The 24,471-nt window shown below is 41.8% G+C and overlaps 1 protein-coding gene across 1 annotated transcript in view; it reads right to left on the bottom strand.

The window, feature by feature from the left end:
• Positions 1–24,471, bottom strand: part of NTRK1 (neurotrophic receptor tyrosine kinase 1) — a 157,631-nt gene that overhangs the window by 37,182 nt on the left and 95,978 nt on the right. Inside the window, exons 9-11 of the mRNA XM_082275725.1 lie at positions 23,576–23,593; positions 15,862–15,920; positions 11,138–11,240 (exon numbers count right to left, since the gene is read on the bottom strand). Coding sequence (XP_082131851.1) covers positions 11,138–11,240; positions 15,862–15,920; positions 23,576–23,593 — 180 coding nt within the window. The remainder of the gene's footprint in view (positions 1–11,137; positions 11,241–15,861; positions 15,921–23,575; positions 23,594–24,471) is intronic.

Raw genomic sequence — 24,471 nt, 5'->3', positions numbered from 1 at the left:
CCAAGAGACCACAACTCCTGGAACTGTCAGCAGGAGGAACCAGTGAAGGAGCTGCAGGGAACCCAAGAGACCACAACTCCTGGAACTGTCAGCAGGAGGAACCAGTGAAGGCTGAGGACCTAGAAGATCAACACTCTTGGAAGTTTTAACAGGAGGAACCAATGGGAGCTGCAGGGAACCCAAGAGATTAATATTCCCAGAAGTGTCAGTTTCCCGGTGGATCTCTGGTAATTATTTCTCAGGATCAAAGCAGAGTTCAGGGGCATAGACTGTGGGAAAATTAAGTATTCCCTCTCCTCTTTACAGATATATTTTCTTGATACATTTTACTCATGGGACAAGGTTTCTTTAACTCAAAGGGTGGGCAGAAATAGGTAACGCTATCTCCATATATGGAAGTCAAGGACAGCCGGGAAGATAACATTTTCATGGAAGGTTTACAATAGCAGGATCCACGTTTCATCTTAGTGCAGAGTGTTTGAGGTGTGTGTGGGTTCTGCTAACAAACATTAGTACATATAGTTACATAGTTACATAGTTAGTCAGGTTGAAAAAAGACACAAGTCCATCCGGTTCAATCATAAAAAAAAAAAAACAGTATTGAAAACCCTACCATACAATCCCATATACACAATCCTATACCCGCTGTTGATCCAGAGGAAGGCGAAAACAGCAAAGCATGATCCAATTTGCTACAGCAGGGGGAAAAAATTCCTTCCTGATCCCCCGAGAGGCGATCGGATATTCCCTGGATCAACTTTACCTAAAAAAATGTTTTGTACCCATTTACATTACCATGCCATGTGTGGTCCTATGATGATCCCCCCACATCGCCTTCTTTCTTTGTGTTTTTGTTTTAAATTCTAGGTCTCCAATAATAACGATAACTTCAAAGGATAAGATCCTTCTGTGGATGTTAGATACTGTGGCCCTGGAAGGGTATTCTATTACTCCACTGAGTGATTTGATGCCTTGATATTTATACTCTCCAGCCCGGCTGAGTTTTAATGGTGATTTTATCTTCGACACAGTTTCTAAATTAGATAATTGTCCCTGACGTACATGGTCCCCATGCCTGCCCTGGGACATGTGTTTGCCTTGCCTCTGATTTTGTGGGGTTAGTAATATCTCAGTCTCAGTTGAATTGGGCACTCAGTTGAAGTCCGTAATGACGAAACGCGTCAGGGCGTAAGTGCGTGGTCGCCATAGTTACGTTAGACGCTACGCCAAGCCACGCTACAAGCCACGGTACCAAGCATCACGGACAGCAGCGGTGGATTTACAGCGTGCCAGATGCATTTGTTATGCCTGCATTACATTCACCTCTGTAAGTAGGATTTGGATGGGAGCGGGGGACAGTGTTTTTATCTTTATGTTATTCAATAAACTGTACGGAGTTACGCTATGTGTCCCCGTTCTATTTCTGTTTGTTCCATGACACGGCATTTGTGAGTGGAATTTATATGGAGGTTGGATTCGATTTTGGAACCGCAGTGTAGCTGATATGATGCCCAGAGAAAGAGGATTTTTCTGAGATTTACAGGCGTGTCCTTTACAGCAGTCTGGTGAGTGTCCATTTTGACGGGGAGCACGTCTTGTTGGTGGAGGTTTAAGGGGAGTTTAGGAATCCTTCACACCCTCTCTCCTTTAAGATATACATCCAGACTGGACTGTGAATATTTTTCAGTTGGGACTTTCATGTGCCTGCAAGTGGTCCTTTTATATTGGTTTATTCCAGGTTTTTTTTTCTCAAAGAATAGGTGCAGGAACTCTCCCTTTCTGAGTCACCCCTTTTCTCCGCCCCTACCCACCTCCGAGGAACACTCCTTCGTTCCACCCCTTACCCATCTCCCAGTACTACCCTTTATGGAGAATACAGAACCAAGTATAACTTTTTTTGTGGCAAGTAATTTGTATGTAATTTGTTAATGAGAACAAGAAAAGCAGGAAAATAGATCCCCTGCAGCTAGCAACAATTATAGACCCTACATCAACAATAGATCCCCCCCCCCCCAAAAAAAAAAATGAAATAGACTACCCTCAACAAAAACAAATTACCCAGAACAAAAATAGACCCCCGGCAGCAACAACAAATCTCCCCACAGCCAGCATCAACAGACCCCTCCTTCAACAGTAGAACTCTCACAGGAAAAACTGACCCCACAGCAACATAAGGCCCACCCCACCAACAATAGATCCTCCACCAATAACAATAGACTTCCAAAGCAACAATAGATCCCCCCGTGCAAAAATGGATCCCCTCCAGCTACAATAGACCCTCCAGCAGCCAGCATCAGTAGACCCTTCAGCCCACCCCAGCACCTCATACATTCATTACTAGAGGTGACGGAACTGCGTTCCCCCGTGTTCCTGCTGAAAAAAAGCCCTGGTTTATTCTATCTATATGCATTTATTTCTGACATGCATAATATAGCGCTGCTAGTGTTTTAGATTTATTCATTTACAATAAGAGTGATTCTATTGCACCTCCTGTTTATTGATCTGTTTTATAGCAGCAGCTGTGACCGTTTTTTGAGGTTGTATTTAATATAATTTTATTTATTATCAATATCATTTAGCGCTGGGGGAGTAAGAATTGTGGTCCATAGCGTTGAGTGTTCTTTTCTTGCTCCATTTATATTAGTAAAATCTATGATACAGTAACATGATATTACTTTTCACATGTGATATAATTGATGAGATATACTGTATGTATAGTTGGTATAATATGTTCTTGTATGTATCTCTCATAGAATGTCGGTCTTTTTGGTCTCTTCGGCCCTGAGGAAGCCTTAGTGTGAAATGTGTTGGCTTACTGGGGACCTTTAGACTGTGCCCTAACAGAGACCACTGTTACCAACTTGGTACCTATGTATCCGCGTTCCCACAGGGAGCATGCATCTACAAATGTTTTTACTTCATATATGTAAAGTCTCTTTTATGCTTTTGATTCAATAAATATGTTTTTTTTTTTTTTTTATAAAATATTGTGCTTGAATTGTGACCATCCCTTCCACATTGGCATCGTTAAAGTCCCACTTTTTCTTTATTTTGTATTTTTTTACATTAAAATAATAATTACAGGTGGAATTACCGTTTTGAAGAAATAATTGTTTTAGCTGCAGTATTTCAATTTTCAGAGTGAAAATTCCCCAGAATCTATTTGCACAGTTTTTATCTAGTTAGCCGGCACACCACAGCTGCTAACAGAGCATTGTGAAGAGGGGAAATTTGCTGATGTGTGTTTATTTAACAAATACGGAGAATAGCAGAAATCATTTTACGGTGGAAGCGGTTGTCACGTCATTTGAGACACATTATTTGGACAACCTCAGCTTAACCTTTTTATGCTCATTTTTCTTACCTCTTACATTAAGCTCTTTTCTAGGCTTGTGTGAGTCCTATACGAGTGAGTTTTACAACAATGCACTACCACTGAATGTCCATATAAAGATAACCTTGGCTGGAAAATAATGGCCTGCTGATACTGAATTCTCCTATGCTAGTTGCCTGCCTGGTAAAGCGCCCCAATCATGACATTCAACTTTGAGAAACAAGGGTACCTGCAAGATATGAGAAGGAATCTTTACATTTTCCACTGCCCACACCACTAGAACACCACTCTCTTATGCAGAAATCTTCCTGTGATTTAATCTCAATTCCATTCTGAGCTTGATTTCCTCAATTTAGTGCATATCTTCGGTCCCTACCGGCATAGCACCACGTGCTACGCAAACTTACTTGGATGGAATTGAGGACGCAATTTGAACAAACTTACTTGGATGGAAGGCTGCTTTCTCACTCCCTATCTACCTTCTATGCCCTATTGATTGACTTGGATGCTATGCCAGATCTCACTTTTATACAGCGTTGAGAAAGTGACCTTAACGTGGAGTTCCGGCCTCAAATACCTTTTTTAACTAAAAATATCCCTAATAATATTAATCCATCGCTCTTTACAGAACCGCTATTCTCATACTTACAAGGTGTACAGTATTGGATTTTAGTCAAAATCGTACGTGACTCGGGGTTAGATTTTAGAGCCAAAAGCGGTAACCCCGAGCCACACTCGGGGTACCGCTAGGAAGATCGCTGGATCCTGGTAGAGGTTTTACTTACCTTTTCTCCGGGATCCAGCGAAGACTGCGGGCGGTATGCGGCGGCGGAGCTTCCTCCCGATCGTCTGCGAGCCCCGGCTTCCGTCTCTGGCGACGTGACGTTCGCCGCGGGGTGGAACCGGCGGCAAATTCAAATGTGAAACACACCAAACACACTGATACTATTCAAAATAAAAAAAAATCACATTACATTGCCCCCCAGTGCCCTTTCCTGCAGTTTTACTGTACTTTTTATGTATATATATATATATATATATATATATATATATATATATATATATAGTATATATATATATATATATATATATATATATATACGTATATATATGTATATATATATATATATATGTATACATATATATATATACACATATATACGTATATATATATATATATATACGTAATTCTTGTGAATGAGCAGCCCAAACCAACTGTATACATATATATATATATAAAATATATATAATAAATGTATACAGTTGGTTTGGGCTGCTCATTCACAAGAATTACATGCAAAATAATGGTACCGCTTTCAGCACCTAAAATCCAAAAGAATCATACCGCCAGGGAGGTTAAAAACGCTGTCTGAGCGCGGCCATCATGGATGTGGGCATCTGAAGCAGCAGTGTAATCTGTTGTGTCCTTCTTCCTGATTCCAGGGAGTGTTCGGGGAGTTCTTCCTGATTCCAGCCTCCTGGGAGTGATGACAAACAGCTCCCAGGATGCAATGCAAAGGTGGAAGTGATGTCGGTGGCCGTGGCCACAGAGGGGAGAGAAGGAGGAAGTACAATCAAAAATGCCCTGAAAATAAAGTAAGGGACCCCCGAAAAAAATTGAAAATGTCCAATTGTTGATCAGCATAGCGAGCACTCCAGGAATCACTATAGGCCGGAACTCCACTTTAACGCCTCTTTCTCGCAAGCCCACAGGGAATGATTCCTTTGCTTCGCTCACAAGGCCTCCCTGACAAAGACATACCAGGAGGGGGTATATAAGGTCCTCATGCGCTGGTACAGAACTCCTGCAAAACTGCTCCAGGTACCCAACACCTGCTGGTGCCGTCGGGAGTATGAGGGGACTCTTATTGATATATTTTGGGAATGCCTGAGATTGAAGGACTTCTGGGATAAGGTGGAATACACAATTAAGACCTTAACGGGAGTATCCCTTAACGACAATGCGGTTGAGTGCCTTTTAAATGACACTCTGTTATCCAACAAAAAAATGTAAAAGTTAATTACCCAAACATTTGCTCACAGCAGCCAAGGCTTGCATTCCAGCATTATGGAAAAATACAAGCCCCCAACAATAGCTTATTGGCGGGCAAGGATTGCTGAAATTGTGGAAATGGAAAGTCTCGCCATGATCCAGAAGGAACAAGAGGATAAATATTGGAATATGTGGACTCCTTACTTTTTTTACAGAGACCAGATTCCTCATGACTGTTAGTCTTAATATGTCCTCCTTTCCTCTTTCCTATACAACATTATCCACTCTTCTTTGGTAGATGGAACTATTCGAAAGGGACATGATTTATTTAACCCGACCCCTGCTGCCTTGCACTTCCCGTATAACCTCCGTCTCCCACTTCTTTCCTCTCTACTCTCTTCATATCTCCCACCTCTTACACCCCCCTCCTCCTTTCTAAGGCAGGCCATACATGGAGCAAATTTCTTTCCTGCAACCCATTGATTCTACCTTCAACACAGACAGTGTTGACAGGAGAATCCACCCCACTGAGCCATTGTATTCTACCGGCAGAGGGGTGGGGGGAAGCTGCCCCCATCAGGAGAAGACAGTGATTATTGCTAGTGGCTATACCAACCGCTGCCGATAATCATATGTAAAATCCGGGAGGCTTGTTGTACCCAAGTTGATCGAACTATCAACTTGGTACATTAAGTCTGCCCATGATGACTCAAATATCATCCGGTTCTTGCTGATCTGGCCAAGATTCAAACTGCATATGGCTGGCCTTAGTTTTTACCTTCTCTTGCTGTTACTTTCCACACTATTGTTCACCTTCTATAAAGGTTTTTTCTACTTGAAAAATGAATAAAATATTCTGGAATTCGATATTTATTGCTAACTGCCGAAAACTCCTTGGCACACCACACAGCTTCGGTTATGTGTTGAGGCACTTGCTCTTTATATATTTGTATGTTCTGTGCTGCTGGTTGTACTATGCATGTTTTGTGGTCTAATTGTTCGTCTGAACAGTGATATTCTGTACTGCAAAAACATGTGCAAAATTACACTGCGCTAAGTGCCTAATCGAAATACAACATCAATCCTTATAATGACTCAAAATAAAAAATGAAAAGTCCCATAGTGATGTTTTTCCTGGACTCTGAATTCTCCTTCAAGCCCCACATCCAATCACTGTCCAAATCTTGCCGCCTCAACCTCCGCAACATCTCCAAAATATGCCCCTTTCTAACCAATGACACAACAATGTTCTTAGTTCACTCCCTGATCATCTCGCGCCTCGACTATTGCAATTCCCTTCTCATTGTCTTACCTCTACATCTCCCCTTCAATCCATCATGAATGCTGCCGCCAGACTCATCCACCTTACCAATCGCTCAGTGTCCGCTGCTCCTCTCTGTCAAGCCCTCCACTGGCTTCCAATCACCCAACGAATTAAATTCAAAATACTAATAACATCTTACAAAGCCATCCACAGCTTAGCCCCCAGCTACATCACTAGCCTAGTCTCAAAATACCAACCTAATCACTCTCGTTCCTCTCAAAACCTCCTGCTCTCTAGCTCCCTCATCATCTCCTCCCATGCTCACCTCCAGGACTTTTCCAGAGCCTCTCCAATCCTATGGAACTCCTTACCCCAATCTGTCCTGTTTATCTCCTACTCTATTAGCTTTTAGACGATACCTGAAAACCCTCCTCTTCAAAGAAGACTATCCTACCCACGCCTAACAATTATACTTCAATTTTCTCAATCAGCCCATCCCCCACAGTTATTGCCTTTTGTTTCACTTGACCCTCCTTCTAGATTGTAAGCTCTAACGAGCAGGGCCCTCTGATTCCTCCTGTATGGGATTGTATTGTAACTGTATTGTCTTCCCTCACATTGTAAAGCGCTGTGCAAACTGTTGGCGCTATATAAATCCTTTATTATAATAATAATAATAATTTCATAAAGTGCTCATGCTCGAAGACAGACAGGTGCTCCACTTGTCCTCAGTCCAAGTGTCCCACATAGATGTACACTCACCCTGGATATTAACCACCTACAGTATCTCTAGTGTGGTCACTTGCGCTTATTGGGGAAACCTTCCCAGGTGGTGTCTCTACTGGCAAGCCTCTCAGTGGGTTAATCCTCCAGCACACTAGACTTTTCATCAGAGGCAAAGTCTCTCCTTCGTTTAACTATAACCCGAACCATGAAGACATTTTTTTTGTTTACACCATTAAATAAGGATGAGCTGTAATACTGCTCGTATTACTAAAGAAATTAACCACTTTTTTGGATTTGTACCAAAATCTCTTTAAATAAAGAGCACAATGTGTAACCATTATCTGGTCTAGACTTGCCAGTTTTGAGAAGATATTTCCTATGCAAGGACCCGTGAGGTGGAGAGTGGGATTTTTAGTTATAGAAAGGGCACAGAGTGGTGGTGTAGAGTGTAGACATGTCTGACTTTGTCAGGACTGAAGCTCATCATGTCCTTTCAGGATCGGGTGTGGGATACTAGTTCAATGCCCACTGCAATGGCCCTGAGATTGGAGAATGTGGGACATTTTATCTAATCGTATGTGGCATGGAGAGCTCCAGCTAGACTGGATGGTAGACCACTGATGGTGCGGAGTTCAGGAAAGAGATTTTGGATAGCCCCTACAGAAAACAACACTCATATCAGTACTTGAGGGCTGTTCTCTGCAGTATAGAGTACCCTAGTACCGTGCTATCCAATTACCCCTAGCAATGACTGAACAGTAAATGTTGGCAATGTATGGCTGGCCTAACTGATGTTACCTATCTCTATGAATTGCATTACTATAGCTTCTATTGTTATGAGATATATTACTTGTGTTCAGCTTAAATTATAGTCATCAATTCCCTGTATCTTCAGTTTTATGACATCCTGCCTTCCATTGATATATATTGATTCCACAGTCTTGTAGAAGGCCAAGGTGAAAGGAAAAGGAAATACAAAAGCCCTTTGCTTTGAATTAGAAAGGTATAGAGACCCAGGGGTGCTTAATATACTGGAGATACAACAGAAATAAGAAATCATTTTAAAAGCAGCATAGGTTGAGGTTATGATCATCAACATGTTAGCAACAACAAATGCATGGCCAAGATACAGATTAAAATTGAATTCCAAAAAGGCATCTAAATACATGGTTAAATTCTATGAAGTCTTACTAAAAAATGTATAATATTTAGACAGTGATCCAGACAGCACATTCGATGCTTGCACTCCCCAAGCCCTCTCTGCAAATTACATTGCAAGTAAGCAAAACAACCTGGTCTAGGACCTGCCCCAGCCTGTGACTGGACAGTGTTGAAGCAGAAGCACACTGGGTGGATCATCACTCTGCTTTTTCTGAGAAAGCAGCATAACAGTCATTAAAATTAAGAGATCTTCCACCAATCCAGCAGATCCTCTGCATGGACATAACCAAGTGCCAGCCTTTAATAAAATGAACACTAACCAGACCATAAGCCCTAAAGTATCAAAGCATGTTTCACAAACACAGATTGGACGAAACACGTTGGGACAGAGTCTCAGTGCTGATGTCATGCAACTGTACGACCCGGGTTGCCAGCGGTTCCCTATGTGAGTTCCTTGCATTTCTTTTCTAATTGGCCTGGCTGGCTTTTATCCTGTATTGTGTATAAATATAGTTTTAATAAAAATACTACACTATCACCGGTCCTTCTTGGCTCCTTGGTGAGCTTCATCTATTAAAGTGGGAACTGAATTTTGCTGCTGCTAAAAGGCTATTTCGAAATTGGTACACTTATATCCTGGGAGGGGTTGTGCAGCGATGTGACATCAGCACTGAGACTCCGCCCAACGCGTATTGTCCAATCTGTTTTTTTGAACCCTGTTGTGATCACGGCATGTTTCACAAACACAGATTGGATGAAACACTTTGGGGCATTCTCAGTGCTGATGTCACGCAACTGTACAACCTGTGTCGCCAGCCGCACTCTATGTGAGTTACTTGCATTTCTTTTCTAATTTACCTGACTGGCTTTTATCCTGTATTTTGTATAAACATACTTTTAATAAAAATACTACATCACCGGCCCTTGTCGACTCTTTGGTGAGCTTCATCTATTAAAGTGGGAACTGAATTTTGCTGCTGCTAAAAGACTTTTCTGGAATTGGTACACATATATCCTGGGAAGGGTTGTGCAGCAATGTGACGTCAGCACTGAGACTCCTCCCAAGGTGTATTCTCCAATCTGTTTTTCTGAAACATGCTGTGGTCACAGCATGTTTCACAAACACAGATTGGACGAAACACGTTGGGACAGAGTCTCAGTGCTGATGTCATGCAACTGTACGACCCGGGTCGCCAGCGGTTCCCTATGTGAGTTCCTTGCATTTCTTTTTTAATTTACCTGGATGGCTTTTATCCTGTATTGTGTATAAACATAATTTTAATAAAAATACGACATCACCGGCCCTTGTCGGCTCTTTGGTAAGCTTCATCTATTAAAGTGGGAACTGAATTTTGCTGCTGCTAAAAGACTTTTCTGGAATTGGTACACATATATCCTGGTAAAGGTTGGGCAGCGATGTGATGTCAGCACTGAGACTCCGCCCAACGCATATTGTCCAATCTGTTTTTTTTAACCCTGTTGTGATCACAGCATGTTTCACAAACACAGATTGGACGAAACACGTTGGGGCATTCTCAGTGCTGATGTCATGCAACTGTACGACCTGGGTCGCCAGCCGCTATCTATGTGAGTTTCTTGCATTTCTTTTCTAATTTACCTGGCTGCCTTTTATCCGGTATTGTGTATAAACATAATTTTAATAAAAATACTACATCACCGACCCTTGTCGGCTCTTTGGGGAGCTTCATCTAGTAAAGTGGGAACTGAATTTTGCTGCTGCTAAAAGGCTATTCTGAAATTGATACACATATATCCTGGGAAGGGTTGTGCAGCGATGTGACGTCAGTACTGAGACTCCGCCCAATGCGTATTGTCGAATCTGTGTTTGTGAATCATGCTGTGATCACAGCATGTTTCACAAACACAGATTGGACGAAACACGTTGGGACAGTCTCAGTGCTGATGTCATGCAACTGTATGACCCGGGTCGCCAGCTGCTCTCTATGTGAGTTCCTTGCATTTCTTTTCTAATTTACCTGGCTGGCTTTTATCCTGTATTGTGTATAAACATCATTTTAATAAAAATACTACATCACTGGCCCTTGTCGGCTCTTTGGTGAGCTTCATCTAGTAAAGTGGGAACTGAATTTTGCTGCTGCTAAAAAGCTTTTCCGGAAATGGCACACATATATCCTGGGAAGGGTTGTGCAGCAATGTGACGTCAGCACTGAGACTCTGCCCAACACGTATTGTCCAAGCTGTGTTTGTGAAACATGCTGTTATTGCTGTATTAATTACAGCTTATCAGCTGGTGAGTGTTCACTATGTAAAAAGTGGTGGCACTCCATCACCATGCACAGAGAGGATCTCCTGGATTGGTGGAAGATTTCTTCATTTGAATGTCTTTGGACTCCGATTTGTAATATCATTTATTTGTGGCACATTTCAGAATACACGTTTTTTTCACATATTCATGTTTTTGGCACTGAATTATTTGATTTTATTTCTTTTTTATATTAGGGTATATCAAAATTATATTCCAGCGGCCACACAGCTGAGATTCAAGACAGCAAAAGGTTAGCATAGTAGTCATATTAACAGCTAAGAAGAATGATTTTAAAAGGTTCTTTTTAGTTTTTTTTGGTTTTTAAATGATGAAATGCACATACTGTATATGATGTTTATGAAACAAACTTACGATTGATTCCAAACTTCGAATGTCTTCCGCACTTGTTGAGCACAAGCAACAGGAGTAGAAGGAAGAAACAGGCGAAGACGGCCAGTCCCACAGCCACAGAGACCTGATGGGAAACACAATCTGCTTAGTGATCCTGTTCTCCTTCAATTCCTAGGCATTATCACTTGCTAAATGTTAAGTCACACAGGATAAACAGTTAATTGGAGCTGCTCACAGCTGCACAATCATCTGGAAAATGTGTAAACTAATATGATAACACGGGTTTGTAAGGGCCATGTCCCATTGGCGATTCTGTTGCTGGCAAGTTGCTGACGGAACCGTGAGAATACTCACCTGCTGCTACAGGTCAAGGCCAAGAAACTGTAAAATCTCAATGGCCATTGAAGAAATAACAACAGAGTCACATTGCACTGGTTTGGCCAACAAGGATGTGATGCCATAGGAGCAGGTGAGCATTCTCACAGTTCATTTGGCAATCTTGTCCTTGGAGAATTGATAGCAGTAAAAAGATCACTACTGAAACATGTGCCTAAATGGAGACATGTTCGACATCAACTAGTCAAGTGTAATTTTTCACTAACCTGTGAAAAAAAAAAAGGTTACATCCTACTGGATGAAATGGGTTATTAGTATACGCTAAGCAGGCCATACAATTTTTGTCCATTGGCAAATTGTCCGGAGCATCTAGCGCTACTGCTCTTCATTCTAGCATTCTGTTTTTGGCTGTGGCATTCTTTTTATCTGTCTGTCCACCTGCAAGGTGATTATTGTGGTCAGTCTCTGGGTGGAGACCACACCTGATTTAAGCCAGCCAAGCCTGCAGTCTCATACTTGTGATAGCATGTGTAATACTTAATCAAGCTACCTGTTTGTTTGCCCTGATCTGCTAGATTGGATTACCTTGTTGATGACCTCGGTTCGGATACCGACTACTCTCTGAAATCTGCCTGCCTTTTGACTTCAGATTTTGACTCTGACTATTCTGAACCTTGCCTGCCTTGTACCTGGACAGTCATTAAACCCCTCTGCCTCTCTGCCGCAAGTACCTGTTTGTTTTCCTCAGTTTGCGCATGCCCTGGCGTGGTAGCCAGGCACTATGGCATTGCGTATAAGTCCTGGAGGCAACTCAGTAGTGATAGGCCTGCTTGCCTTATGGGAAAGGGGGCTGCTATAGGTGAAAAACACAGAAGCCAGCTGTAGTGTCTGACCACCGGCTTTAGATATAAGCATGACACCAATGAGCCGGTCAAAGTTTGCTCAGTGGGTTGCCCTCCCTTCACCCTCCTGCCTGACATCCTTGCATGGAAAAACTGAAGGAGCTGGACAGAACTTTTTTGGGTGAATAGCGTGACTGCATGCACTCAAATGCAGCTACTGTACAACAGGGACAGCAAAAGATTCATCCATTAGTGCTGTATAGCATGGATAGAAGAGTTAGATTTTCTTTGTTCAGCCTGCAGTGAGTGTATGGCCAAATTTAGTTTGCTTTATTAAAGCCCGAATCCAGTTCCCTTTTACCTTTCTCTTCCATGCCCAGGGCCTTAAATAGCCTCTGCCTGACCCAAGATGGCTGCCAGAGTCACATGGGGTGGCAGCATCCAATCCGATAGCTTCCTCAATGACCCAGGAAACATTAGAGGAACCAAATTCCTCTTGACTTTCTTTCCTACTGCTGTGGCCGAGTACCACCTACAGTGGAGAAAGTAGACTGCACCTGCCTACAAGCATGCGACAACACCAGGAAAAGGGTGAGTATCGCTGCTTTAACCACTTTATGTCTGCCTGCAGTAATATTACTGCGGCAGAGTGGCTCGTTATCGTCTGACGACGTAGAGCTACGTCATCAGACACTCCCCTTTCTCAAGCGGGCGGATCTCCTAAGTGACAGGCAGGGTCAGATTGCATCTTTCCTTGTGTCACATAGTCACCTCCCCCCACACACGTCAGTAAGCACCAGGCATACATTAAACCCTCCCTCTCCAATAAAATTAACCCCTTCCCTGCCAGTGTCATTTTTACAGTAACAGTGCATATATGTAGCACTGATTACTGCAGTAATGTCACTGGTAACCCCAAAAGTGTCAAAAATGTCAGTCAAGGGTCCGATCTGTCCACCGCAATGTCGCAGTCCCGCAAAAAAAATCGCAGATCGCCGCCATTACGCGTTAAAAAAAAAACACCAAAAATGACAGAAATCTTTCTCTTTGTTAGTAAACGCAATAACTTTTGCGCAAACCAATCAAAATACGCTTTTTGTGAATTTTTTTACCAAACATAGGTAGCAGAAAACAAATTGACCAAAAATTTTAAAAAATTTTGATTTTTACATTTTTTTGGGAGGAATTTCATATAAAAAAATGTGAAAAATATTGTTGTTTTTTCTAAATTTACGCTCTTTTTTTGTTTATAGCGCAAAAAGTAAAAATCGCACAGGTGATCAAATACCACCAAAAGAAAGTTCTGTTTGTGGGAAAAAAAGGACATAAATTTCGTTTGGGTATGGCGTCGCACGACCGCGCAATTGTCAGGTAAATTCGCACAGCGCCGAATCGCAAAAAGTGGCCCAGACGTAAGACAGCAAAATCCTCTAGTGGTAAAGTGGTTAAAACTCAGTTTTTTAGGTCAAAATTAAAAACACTAATTTTACAAGATCATTTACATTATTTCTTACAAATCAGCCTCTTAAGTTTATAGAATTAATTACCAGGTCTATAGTATCCCTTTAAATTCTCATATGGAATTTGTGTCTTTATTTGGGTGGAGATCAAAAGTGCAACACGATCGGAGAAAAACAGGCTTAGTTTCTTGGCAAAAACCCTGCTTGTAAATTTTAATATGATTTCGGTTTATCAGAGACCCCATAAGACCTTATTTTACATTTCTTCTGCAGAAAACCAGTATTTACTGAATATCACTTAGTGGTTTTGCTTTCCCCTTAGACCTGATTTTTTTTTTTTTTTTTAACTAATGACCAACAAATTAACACGTTGTTAAATGGACTTAAATTACATGTGATGGGATAATTGCTTATAACAGCTCTTGTGGTTCCTTAAGGTGTGATTGAATTAGAACCCAGAGATTTTATGATAGAGGAACTCCAGGCTGTACTTTTTCTATTTAAAATGACCACTTCATGAAACATTAATGCATGCTCAAAAAATATGATGTGCAAACCAGACAAGATCTGTTCCATTGGAGGTCAAGTCTGTCTTGCCAGTTTGCTGTCATGTATTGAACAATAAAGTGAATTTGTGGTTCCTTTCCAAAGTGTGCTTTCAAAGCTTGACTCCATTCCTCCTCTAGTATGCACGTGCCAAACACAATGCCCGCGGGCCAAATGCTGTCCTCCAAGCCATTTCATGTGGCCCTCACAACCAGTGCTTTTTTTTTAGCCAGAACATGGCGAGACTCCATCCTGCCGCCTCTGGCTCTTGCCCTCTGCTCCCAGCTCACCACTGCCACTTATAGACACAGAAGCCTTCTGTATTTATAAGGACAGCTTTCCTCTCGGTGGCTATCACAGATCCCTGCACTCACAGCGGGGACAAGGGAGATGCGGATTCTGATGAAGTGTAGTCACTAGTGGGATGGGGCCTCACGTGGTAGGCTGCACTTTGATCCCCATCTGTACCCGGGTGCACAGATGTCAACCAATGATCTTGATGCAGGTGTGGGGAAGTTGTAGGGCCAGGTGTTTATTGATAAGGTAACATGCAAGGAATATTTTGGGGGGGAGGTTGGAGGTTGGATGTCCAGAGCAGCCCAACCCCCTTGCATCAGATGTCAAGAATCCCCCCACCATCAGAAGTCAAGAGTCCCCACCCTCCAGTACATCACAGTTCATCCCCTTTACCTTGTGCTGCTGCCGGGAAGAAGCAGGAGGCCGAGCTGGGAAGCATAAAGTGCAGGGTGTGTAATAGGACCAGAAGAGGGCTGGAGTCTGCTGCCGGGGGCTGCTAAATGCTGAGACCAGGGGAGGCGGAGACCAGGGGGTGCTGCGTCACAGTGCACTCCCTTTACCTTGTGCTGCTGCTGGGAAGAAGCAGGAGGCCGAGCTGGGAAGCATTAAGTGCAGGGTCTGTAATAGGACCAGAGGAGGGCTAGAGTCTGCTAGTTGCTGAGACCAGGGGAGGTGGAGACGAAGGGGTGCTGCGGCTGCACAGAGAGGCTCGAAATCTGTAGGTGGAGTTTTGTCCTCCTCTCAGCTGATGACTGCTGAGACAAGGTGGGAGTGGAGACAAAAGGGGTGGCCCAGGTGCAGGAGAAGTGCGAAGGCCACATGAAATGGCCCGCGGGCCTTGCATTTGATACATGTGTATTAAGTACTTCCATTTAGTGAATTTGGGCTCCTTGTGTTTAAGCTTCAATATTGTCTTCAATATTTGTACCACAATCATGTGTAATTCCCTTAATTCTTGTCTCTAGAAGCAGATGAAGGTTTTATACCATCTCCAGGATGCAAATGTTTATAAACCAATCTTACTTATTTTATCAATGCTGTGTAAGTAATATTGTTCTTATTTATATTTTGGCCTTCCGACAAGCCATTAGGACAGCCAACCATAGAACACTGGCACAGAATATTGTCAAAGGCACCATGGAAACAGTTGTAAAGAGAAAACCTGCTCCTGTGTTTAGAGACAACATAGCCGGGAGCACAATTAGCTGAGAAGAGATAATTTTTACTGTTCATCATGCAACAAATTGCAAACACATAAACTCACCCCAAACGTGTTGTCTTCCACAGTCTCAATGGGGTTCCCATAAGTGCTATTTCCCCCACCTGCACAATACAGCAATAATGAAAAATGAGATCACATACTACTTTTGCCCTTAATGTGTAACCCAAAAAAATCATAAACGTGCTCTCTTTTTTATACAGCCCATATGGAAATATATTTATACAAAAAGCACTAATTGACACCAAATATTATAAGAATTGCAACTAAGAAAGAAGTCGGACTTTACTGGAATAACAAGGTGCACAACAAAAAGCATATAAAAATATACATTTTTCGTTCCCCGTACGGGCCACCAAAAAAAATATATATATAAATTTTAATACATAGTATATTGGGATTGAAAACATTACCAAAATAGTTTAATATAAACAAGCCAAATTAATGTTTACTGTGCATATAGGCAAGTAGTTATCATGAAAAGTAAAATATCATGCACTACACGGCAGAATTGCCTGACCTTGAACATATATGTAAATTCCTCATGGGGCAACGCATTTCTCATTCAAGCTTCATCAGGACTCATGAATAGGTTATGTGACAACTGGGTATCTCCGCCAAGAAGCTGCTTTCTAAGCTCTGGAAAACGAGACCTGTGAATCTGGCTATAGTTACCCCAAGAACTTGACAGTACAAGTTTTGGAGTGAACCAGAATTAACTGTTTATTCAAACACAGGCACAAAGAGATATAAACTGTGGGACAATCCCCCCTCCCCCTTAGTAGCCAATCCACATACACATATACATCCCATAATAGGATGATCTTAAAGGCAGATAGAAAACAGAACAATGGAATACAGGTACTTAACAATAACAAACCCCACCCCACTATCTAGCACAGGTCTGTGAGACAATCCAACAATATTTTAGCAATCTGAAAAGTCAAATTGTCTATCTCTATATATCTCTTGAGGGACATTGTCCAGAAATATTATTGTCCCAAGTGAAAGAGGCCCTTCACTCTTTCAACACAAACCACACATATAGAACCCAGGATAGCCGGGGTAACAAGAAATGCTGAGTCCGGTGTGGTTGTACAGCGAGTCTGATTAGTGCAGACCCAACTGAGGTTCTTGGTCACCCTGTGCCCCTAATAGACACAGGGTGGCTTACACATAAGAGGGGCGGGGGAAGCTGGACGAGGAGTTGCCTGACCTCTCAATCTGGGTTCCACAAGCCCCCCAGCCAAAGTGACTCCTGTCACAGGTTATAATACCTATCTAAAAAAAAATAAGACATAGCACATCATTACCTCATGTTCATGCATTAACATGTTGTGTCTGTCTGTGTCTGATCCTAGCCACAACATGTTAATGCATGTGCATGACGTAATGTTCTATGTCTTATCATTTTTTATATAGGTTTTATAACCTCTTCATGAGTCCTGATGAAGCTTGAAAGAGAAACACGTTGACCCATGAGGAATTTACAAATATGTTCAAGGTCAAGCAATTCTGCCATGTAGTGCACGATATTGTACTTTTCATGAAAACTGCTTGCCCATATGCACAGTAAACATTAATTTGGCTTGTTTTTATAAAGATAGTTTGGTAATGTTTTAACCACAATATACTATGTAATTACATGTATATTTTTATATACTTTTTGTTTTGCTCCTTGTTATGCCAGTAAAGTCTGAATTCTTTCTTTGTTGCAACTCATATAGAAATATAATGCCTCGTTTCCACTGAGTGGTTCGGTTCAGAACGGTACGGTTCAGTACGGTACGGTTCAGTACGGTACGGTTCGGAACGGTACACCTTGCGTTTCCACTGCCAATAGTACCCTTTCTTGATAGGCGTGGTGTAGCAGGAAAGCTGTGATAGACGATTCTCTGTCAACCAATCAAAGTTCTGCAGAGTGCAGCTCCACCCTGTTGGTATGGTACTAATGTGCTTGGTACCCCAACGAAAGGGTCCCAAAAAAGTGGTACGGTACGGTTCGGAATTAGGGTACCATTCACAATGGAAACAGTACCGTACTTACCCGAACCGTACCGTACCGCTCAGTGGAAATGAGCCATAATATATCTTTTATTAAAATGACCTAAGATTGTAGATTGGAGCATCTTCGAGCTGCACTGGTGGTCTACTACACTCATTACCAAGCTATAATTGCAACCTACTTTAATTATAAAATAATGTTACTGCTAAATGCAGAATAACAAAGTTTTAGATCAGTTGGAAAAGTCTGATCTTATGATAATGGTAAATCCCTGATCATAATGTATATTGCTAGGCATTGCATTCTATAAATGTACTTTATCTAGAAGGTCAAGAATTAATCATAACATGTTTTACAGAACTATCATATTTCATTTATGTGTGGGTGCTGAGTCTGAATCATTCCCTGGCTTCTTATGACCCTTAGGAACCCCACTGAATCATACTGTAGTTTCCAATTTGAAAGCTGAGGTGGGCGGGGGGCACCAAAACTCGTAGGTGGTCAGAAATGTAGTTGTGAATTTTGGCAAGGAGATCTCGCTGTTGGAGCATCCAAGACCCATAGGAAGCCAAGGGCTGACTAAGCCCAACAGGCTCCACCCATAACTAAAATATCACTTTTTTAGTTAACTCACACTTTAATTTTAAATCTAATGACTCAAATTATCTTGAATTATTATTACCAATTTACACCCATGCTGTATATTGCTATTGCCAGGAAGGGCTAAACGTTGAGGCTTGACATGGTTGGACAAGGTTTGGTTCATCAGTCACTGCTCTATGTTGGCCTAACAAGCTTCAAGTTACAAGGAAGCGGCAAGGGGGTTAATATATGAAATCATCACTTAGCACAACTGTCAGGTATTAGGAATAGGGATGTATACCCCTGCCATTTGTTTAATCTACAGGCACCATTTTGTCATAGTCCAGATATCCCCCCCGGGCAAAGCTGATTCCTCAGTCAGGTTTCTTATTATATTTGTCAGGGGAAGAAATTAAACTAACTCATATTAGCAAGATGATAAGAAACCCTTTTAATTCTATTACATCCAAATAGATTTTATAAGTCCAAGGTACAATGGACAATGTAAAGAGAATTTTCTGTTCAGAATGGTGAAACATACAGATGAGAGGAGGCAATAGAACTGCAATGACAAGTTTAAAGGGGCATCGCCATATATTTTCATTGAGTGCTTATTTTGTGTCTAAAATTTTATTAACATAAAAATAATTTTAGTTTGTTTTTCATATTTGTCTTTGATTGCTGTGCCCTATTTTTCTTACCATATATCACATACCAGACAGAGCAAACAGTGCAGTTGGCACCCTTACTGAAAGACTGCTGCCAGCAAATGACTTACACAGAGTAAGAGTGTTCCCTTAATGGACATTTTGTGCAAATTATTCTAATGTAAGATATGGTGAGAGCAAATATAATAGCGTGCTCCCTTGTATTAGTACGGTATACAGTAATCACATGACCATTGAAATGGCTTCAAATTGATTTATTGCCAAACTGGGAGTCATGTTTTCTATAGCCTCATAGAAAATAATTATTTTGCTTGCACAGCCACCTTTGTGAGGTAATTCTATTTCCTACATGTTACTCAATACATTGAGCCTGTGCACAAACCAAGCCACCATACTTTACTGATACCATGCAAATATACTGTACCATAGGAAATGTATTCTGTCTCAAAATCAGGATAATACGCTACCATCATGTCCTGCCGGTACAATAACTCCAGAGTGTTTGTACTCTAGTGGAGGCATAGCCTGACAATGAAGGAGACAAGCACGCAGGGGTAATTTTGCAAAGGAGAACCATAGGGAAAGCCATAGGGTGTAAGTCATGGGTGTCCAACCTTTTGGCCTCTCTGGGCCACAATGAGTGTAGAGAAATTTTCTCGGGCCGCATATAAAATATAGACTATAGTTAAGGCATGTAATAAAATGCTGCTGCGCCCCCTGGACTAATTTAACACAACTAGAGGATGATCAAATTAAATGGAATCAGTATACAGAGGTTTACTTCTTCTGAGAGACAATAAAGGAACACTCTAACCACCATGACCACTTCAGTGATTTGAAGTGGTCATGGTGGTAGGAGTCAGAAACACTGCACATGCTCGTCTCCCCCCCCTCCCCTGCTGCTGTGGCCGTGCCCCCGACCTAACTTCCTTCCTCCCTTCCTCCCCAGCAAAAAAAGATTGTCAGGGGGCAGTGGGCCGCATTGCCTGCGTAAAGTAAAGGAGGAGAGCAGAGAGGGAGATGGACTGTGTTCCATGAAGGTGTAAAGCTAAGAGAACTCTCCAACGATGCTAGAAATGCAATTAATAGGAAATGGTTCTTCTCTTTTTTTACTATATATTGTGACAGAGGGAGACCTTGTCACTGTGAAAACAGAGGAGAATATGGGTAATTAGGGTTAAGTCGAGGTTCCGGAATATGGTTTCTGAGTGGAGAAAGCTGTGTTTTTGGTTTTCTCCAGATTTTGTGGTTCTGGATTGGAACCTTCAATCCTGGGTTGCATGCATGGGATAGGCATAAGGCTTTCCTTCATATAAGATAGGGCTAGGGACTATTCATAGGATTCCGATATATTGGGCAGACTAGATGGGCCAAATGGTTCTCATCTGCCGACACATTCTATGTTTCTATGTTTCTGGGTCTGTATTTTGACAGTTGTCTGCAACCTGTCTGAGTACACAGGTGTGCAGGGTCATTATATACTCAAGCTTGGGGATAGAACAGAGCTCCTAGTTTGAGGACAGCTCCCATATTGGAGACAGGAGGTCTCACCCAGGGGTCAGAGGTGCCCCAGCCAGGAGACAGGAGGTCTCGTTTCAGGAGTCAGTTGGGCTCCTATCGGGGTGTCAGGAGAACCCCTATCCAGAGTCCAGGATTTGGCCATGCAGTCACAATATACCACAATATTTACAAAAACTCTGCCCCTAGATAAGCCTTATCTTGTATATGAAGTTCAGATTTGGTCACCAATCCACAGAAAGGATATTTTTGGAGGGTTATTTTGGGGGATATTTAAGAGGGTTGGAGAACCTGTTATGAGGAATGATTACAAATATTACAATTATTAGCTCTGGAGATGAGGTGCTTAAGGAAGAGTAAGCTGACAATGTACAAATTTATAAAGGTGATTATATTAATTGTAATAACTTGTCTACTCTAAAATCTCTCAAGAGGACACACGGCCACAATTTAAAAATTAAAGAAAAAGATGTTTAATCTGAAATTGCAAGAGAGGTTTTTACTGGGAATTTAGAATTCTCTTCCTTAGGGGGTGGTATCCGTAGAGTGTTAATAAATAAAAAGAACATTTGGATATCACCCTTAGTCAGCATAATATACAAGCTGTGGGACTTCTCCTTGAATTTGATAGGACTTAATCCAGGGGTTGTCCTCTTGCCAATGTAGGGTCAGGAGGGAACATATACCGCTTGAACCAGATGGACCTGCGTCTTTTTTCAACCCTACGAACTATAGAACTACCGTATATATACACAGGAAATAAGTATTCTTGTTAAAGTTGCCATATTTGTAGTAGATATTCAATGGCAGAGGAGGAGGTCGCGGAAGCAAAACTGAAAAAGAAAGCGTTACAACTGCAATGGTGATGGTCACATGGTCTTTGGAAATGGGGAGGATTGGTACAAAGGCAAAAGCACTGATTGGTCAGTTCTCCTGAATGTTAGCCTCCCAAGCCCTTTTAGAAGATACCATGTGGCCATTGTCGTGGCTGCAGAGGAAATATTACTATTTTAAGCACAAAATATATGTCATGGCCTGTTTTACAATCTCCACGTTCAGTTTAGTAGGATTGTCAGGGTAACTGGTGTTCGTTCTTGAGTACAGGTTCAAGTAGGGAATCCTTACTGAGATTTGCTCAACAGAGGGATCCATCAGTGGAAGGCAAAAACTTACTGTGTCTAGACTACAAGACTGTAATTGTTCCTTCTAAGGGTCCCTTGTCCTTCAGTGGCAATAGGGGGCTGCATTTCCTAGCTCTGCTGGCTGCAGGAATAAGTCGCTTCCCTATAATAAAACACCCATTTCCCCTACAATTCTCAACAATTTGTTTATACCGTCGCTATCATTTTCCTTCCAAATTAATTTCTTGAAATTCTTAACATGGATTTAAAATACCACCACAGCAGCCCTCTATTTAACAATAGTAAACACATAAAACTTATCAAACATCAACAGACAAGCAATTCCAGCAGAGAGTCTTTAGGTGTCCACTAACAAAAACCTTAACTAACCACTCAAACCCCTTGTCTCAAGCATTACCCCCACCAGCTCAAGGACAGTTCTGAATTGGACATATGTAGACTGACTTCCACCAAGGGACCAAGCTCTTGGTAGAACCAACAACAATCTGCCAAAGGGGAGCACCATACTACTCGATGGGCCCCATTTGGTAATGATTCCAAGTCTTCCACAGACCCCCAAAGACCCTCAAATGATGAGGAAAAACACCCCCTTGATGCTGATAATTGAAGAAAGGTGGGCAGGAGGGACAACTTCACTCTTCAGTGACTCTTTCTAAGATGATTTGCCATAGCACTCAGTCCCTACCCCTGTTATTCCTCTCTACCATCTGACCAACAACCTCCAATCAGGTAGGACTTCTTGTTCTTACATTACCATCTGTGATGGTGTTCTCCATCACTGGGAGTGAAGGACAGATACTTGGGAGAGATGGTTTGGATGGCTTCAGATGGGAGAGTAATATTTGTCAGCAATATCTCTCAGGGAATATGAAGATTTAATCCCACTTGACATTGTGAGACCTATAGCCTGTTGCCATGAAGTCTGAATCATTGACTGTCTTTGGCAGTCTTGTCCTATTGCCTATCTATTGAGATGGAATGTGGTTTTGTTAAGTCTGCCTGTTCCATTGTTAAATGTTAATGAGCCAACATTGTTCTGTCCAGATGGCTAGATAATTAGTTCAGGTTAATTCTGTTTCTGTAAACAATTTCATCTGCATAGGATAATGTAATCAGGCAACCCCTGACCTGTGTGTGGTAATTTGGTTAGGAGGGGGATGTGCTCATGTGTGTATAAATTGAGTGTGAAACTGTTCAATAAAGGAGAAGGTTCCAAAACTTGTACGAGCTAAGTTGTTGGCTAGCTTTGTATGAGGGCAGCTGGGAAAATCTGGGATATATGTTCATGACTGCAAGGAAGCCATATACCGACGGAAGACCACAAGTACAGTGTGGGTCAGCGGTTCCGTTACACCATCTCACATGATAAAGGTTAACCTTTTCCTGTGATTATTCACCCCCTTAGTTATGTAACCTATCCTTCCATTTTCTTCCCCAGGGCTAACTTTCTGCTGCTCTCTCTTCCCATCTGCTTCTCAGAACATCAGTGGCCTATCTAATGGAGAAGGAATAAACACCAGAGCATAGGAAAAATAGAGAAATCTTTCACAGCAACCAATTAGATTTGTCATTGTGAACAACACCCTAAAATTTTCTTTGCACCAGCTGTCAAATGTGCACCCCAAATTTAGGCACTTGCATGTCTGTAATAAATATAAATTTAATGTGCAATATGTATCTGCCAGAAGCTGACACATCTCAGACACAAAACTTTTAGCATGTCTCTTGAAGTCTCCATTTATGTAGCAAAGACAATTTGCAATCTTGAGAGAAGCAAAACATCATAATGGTATTCAAATATTAATGAGCTAGTTGACAAAACACAATTAAGTAGAGGCACTTACCCTCCGGAGACAGCGACACTGAAATATATAAAAAAAAAAAAGATATTATGTCATTAGAATTATACAAAAGGTTGGAAATTCCATTAAAAAGACAAAAAAAATGTATTAAATTGTTGTATTTTGAAAGATCATTTCTTAAGTAAAATTCATAAAAACAACACAATGAAGGATGTAATTTGGAATAAACCATTTTGGGTGCGTTTGAGTGAAAAAGGGATTTTTATAAATATACTGTAGGTTATGTAATTCGGACCCTGGTAAAGGTCTCTGTCCTTGTTCCAATGTCAACATGATGATGCTATTGAATTAGCATGACAACTAGCCTACACATTTCTCCCACGTCTGGGAGTCTTTAGAACAGGGGTCTCCAAACTTTTGAAACTAAGAATCAGTTTATTGCCCTTCAAACTTTAGGAAGGCTGGATTGTGGCCAGGGGGAGTAGAAAATTCCCTGGCATCAGTGATGAGTAAACCATGCCAAAGGCTTGGTGGTCAGTGGTAGCAAAAAATTGTCAGATGGAGGATAAGTGCCCCATCATTGGTATCAGTGGGAGGATTAGTACCTATCAGGAATACACTAGGCATTCCTCTATGGCACTGCAGAGACGCACTGGAGTGTGCATGCGTGAATGCCTATTTGCCCATTTAGCGGCAAACGGGCATTCGCCACTGCGCATGCGCGATGTGCACACGCAATAGCTATTGCAGTTGGCGCCCAAATGGCCTATTTAAAGGTAGCAGGTACACTTCAACTTTGCTGTCTTGTCTGCAGCTTCTCCTGTACCTCCTGATCCTGAAACCTGCTGTATTCCTGATGGACCTCCCGGCTTGTCTCCTACCTCGCTTGTCTGCTGCCCCCCCTGACCTCAGGTTGTCCTGTGACCATCCTCCTGCCT

Source organism: Pelophylax lessonae (assembly GCF_965119305.1).
Source record: "Pelophylax lessonae genome assembly, chromosome: 13".
NCBI lineage: Eukaryota > Metazoa > Chordata > Amphibia > Anura > Ranidae > Pelophylax > Pelophylax lessonae.
Note: the sequence above shows the minus strand (reverse complement) of the source record. Positions and strands in the feature narration are given on the sequence as shown.